The sequence below is a fragment of the Solanum pennellii genome, chromosome 12, assembly GCF_001406875.1.
Source record: "Solanum pennellii chromosome 12, SPENNV200".
NCBI classification, from domain to species: Eukaryota; Viridiplantae; Streptophyta; class Magnoliopsida; order Solanales; family Solanaceae; genus Solanum; species Solanum pennellii.
Window position 1 is genome coordinate 48,761,247 of NC_028648.1, and position 1,134 is coordinate 48,762,380.

Genomic DNA, 1,134 nt, shown 5'->3' on the forward strand with positions numbered 1-1,134 from the left:
AATACTTTTTGACGAAATAAAACCAACTATCCAAGTTGTCAAAATGGGATTGACACGGGAAATGATAATACCAGAGGATATATCGGCACAGCCAGAAATACCTAAAGTTGAGATACCTAATTTTTATGCAAATAAAAGGACAATTGGGCTATCAACTATAATCCAAGAACTAGCTACAAATTATCTACAAGGAATTGCTATTTGGAGTTATTATTCCAGAGACCATTTAATGATATATGCAAATTCCAAAGAAGTTAGGACAGCAGATATGGCAGAAGTACAAAGATGGATATTATCTTTGTTAAAGCCAGAATTACCGCCAACAACTAGAGCTTTGAAGCAAGAATTTATTTCGAAAGAATTATTAACCAGATATTGCAAACTGATTGGACATAAGTATCAGGAACATATATGTTCAAAATGCAATGGAGAAGATAACTATGTCCCAGACGTACAGCTGGAATGAACTAAGAAGAAGAAGGTAAAGGAAAAAATAGGCACAAAGAGATATGTACAAATTAGTCAATTTGTATAATTTTACTTTTTGAGTCATGTAAATTGTCGGCCAAGAAGGCCAATAAAAAAAAATTAAAAAAAAATAAAATAAAATAAAGTAAAAAAAAGAGTCACATTCATGAATAGTAGGAGTCAAGTTACTGTGTAAATAGTAAATGCCAAGTTACTGTGTAAATAGTAAAGGCTAGTAACTGTGTAAATAGTAAAGGCCAATCGTCTTTTAGTAAGGATGAAAGGTATAATTTAAATTGATAGTAAATTTTCCGTATTTTATTATATAGTTGAGTTTTAGACTGACTTGTCTTAGTGGGATAACACAAGTGTCATCACATCCAATTTTGAATCGTGAGAAGTGCTCAAAAACAGCCTCCTAATCATTATAATCCATATAGCTACCTGTATGGAAGTGGAAACAGTCCTTACTACATGACGAGCACTAGTAATATCACATTGTTAAATCCAAACCTTTAAAAAATGGGATAAGATGGACTATTCCCCGAGGTTTTCCTAGTCATGTTGTGGAGTCTGGGGTTTTTAATTCGATGTCAGTTGTTTAAAGTCAAGTGACAATAAAACGATTCTTTATGTTTGGGGTAAATATTATCGCTATTATCTTGT

General features: G+C 32.3%; 1 protein-coding gene across 1 annotated transcript; it reads left to right on the plus strand.

Moving 5' to 3' along the window:
- The first annotated feature begins 43 nt into the window (after positions 1-43).
- Positions 44-466, plus strand: LOC107006309. Its single transcript, XM_015204893.1, has one exon. It carries the CDS (start codon positions 44-46, stop codon positions 464-466), a length of 423 nt encoding a protein of 140 aa, XP_015060379.1.
- The last annotated feature ends 668 nt before the right edge of the window (positions 467-1,134 follow it).

What these genes read in the sequence shown, in the direction of transcription:
- LOC107006309 (XM_015204893.1), top strand. Translation starts at nt 44, where the DNA reads ATGGGATTGACACGGGAAATGATAATACCAGAGGATATATCGGCACAG.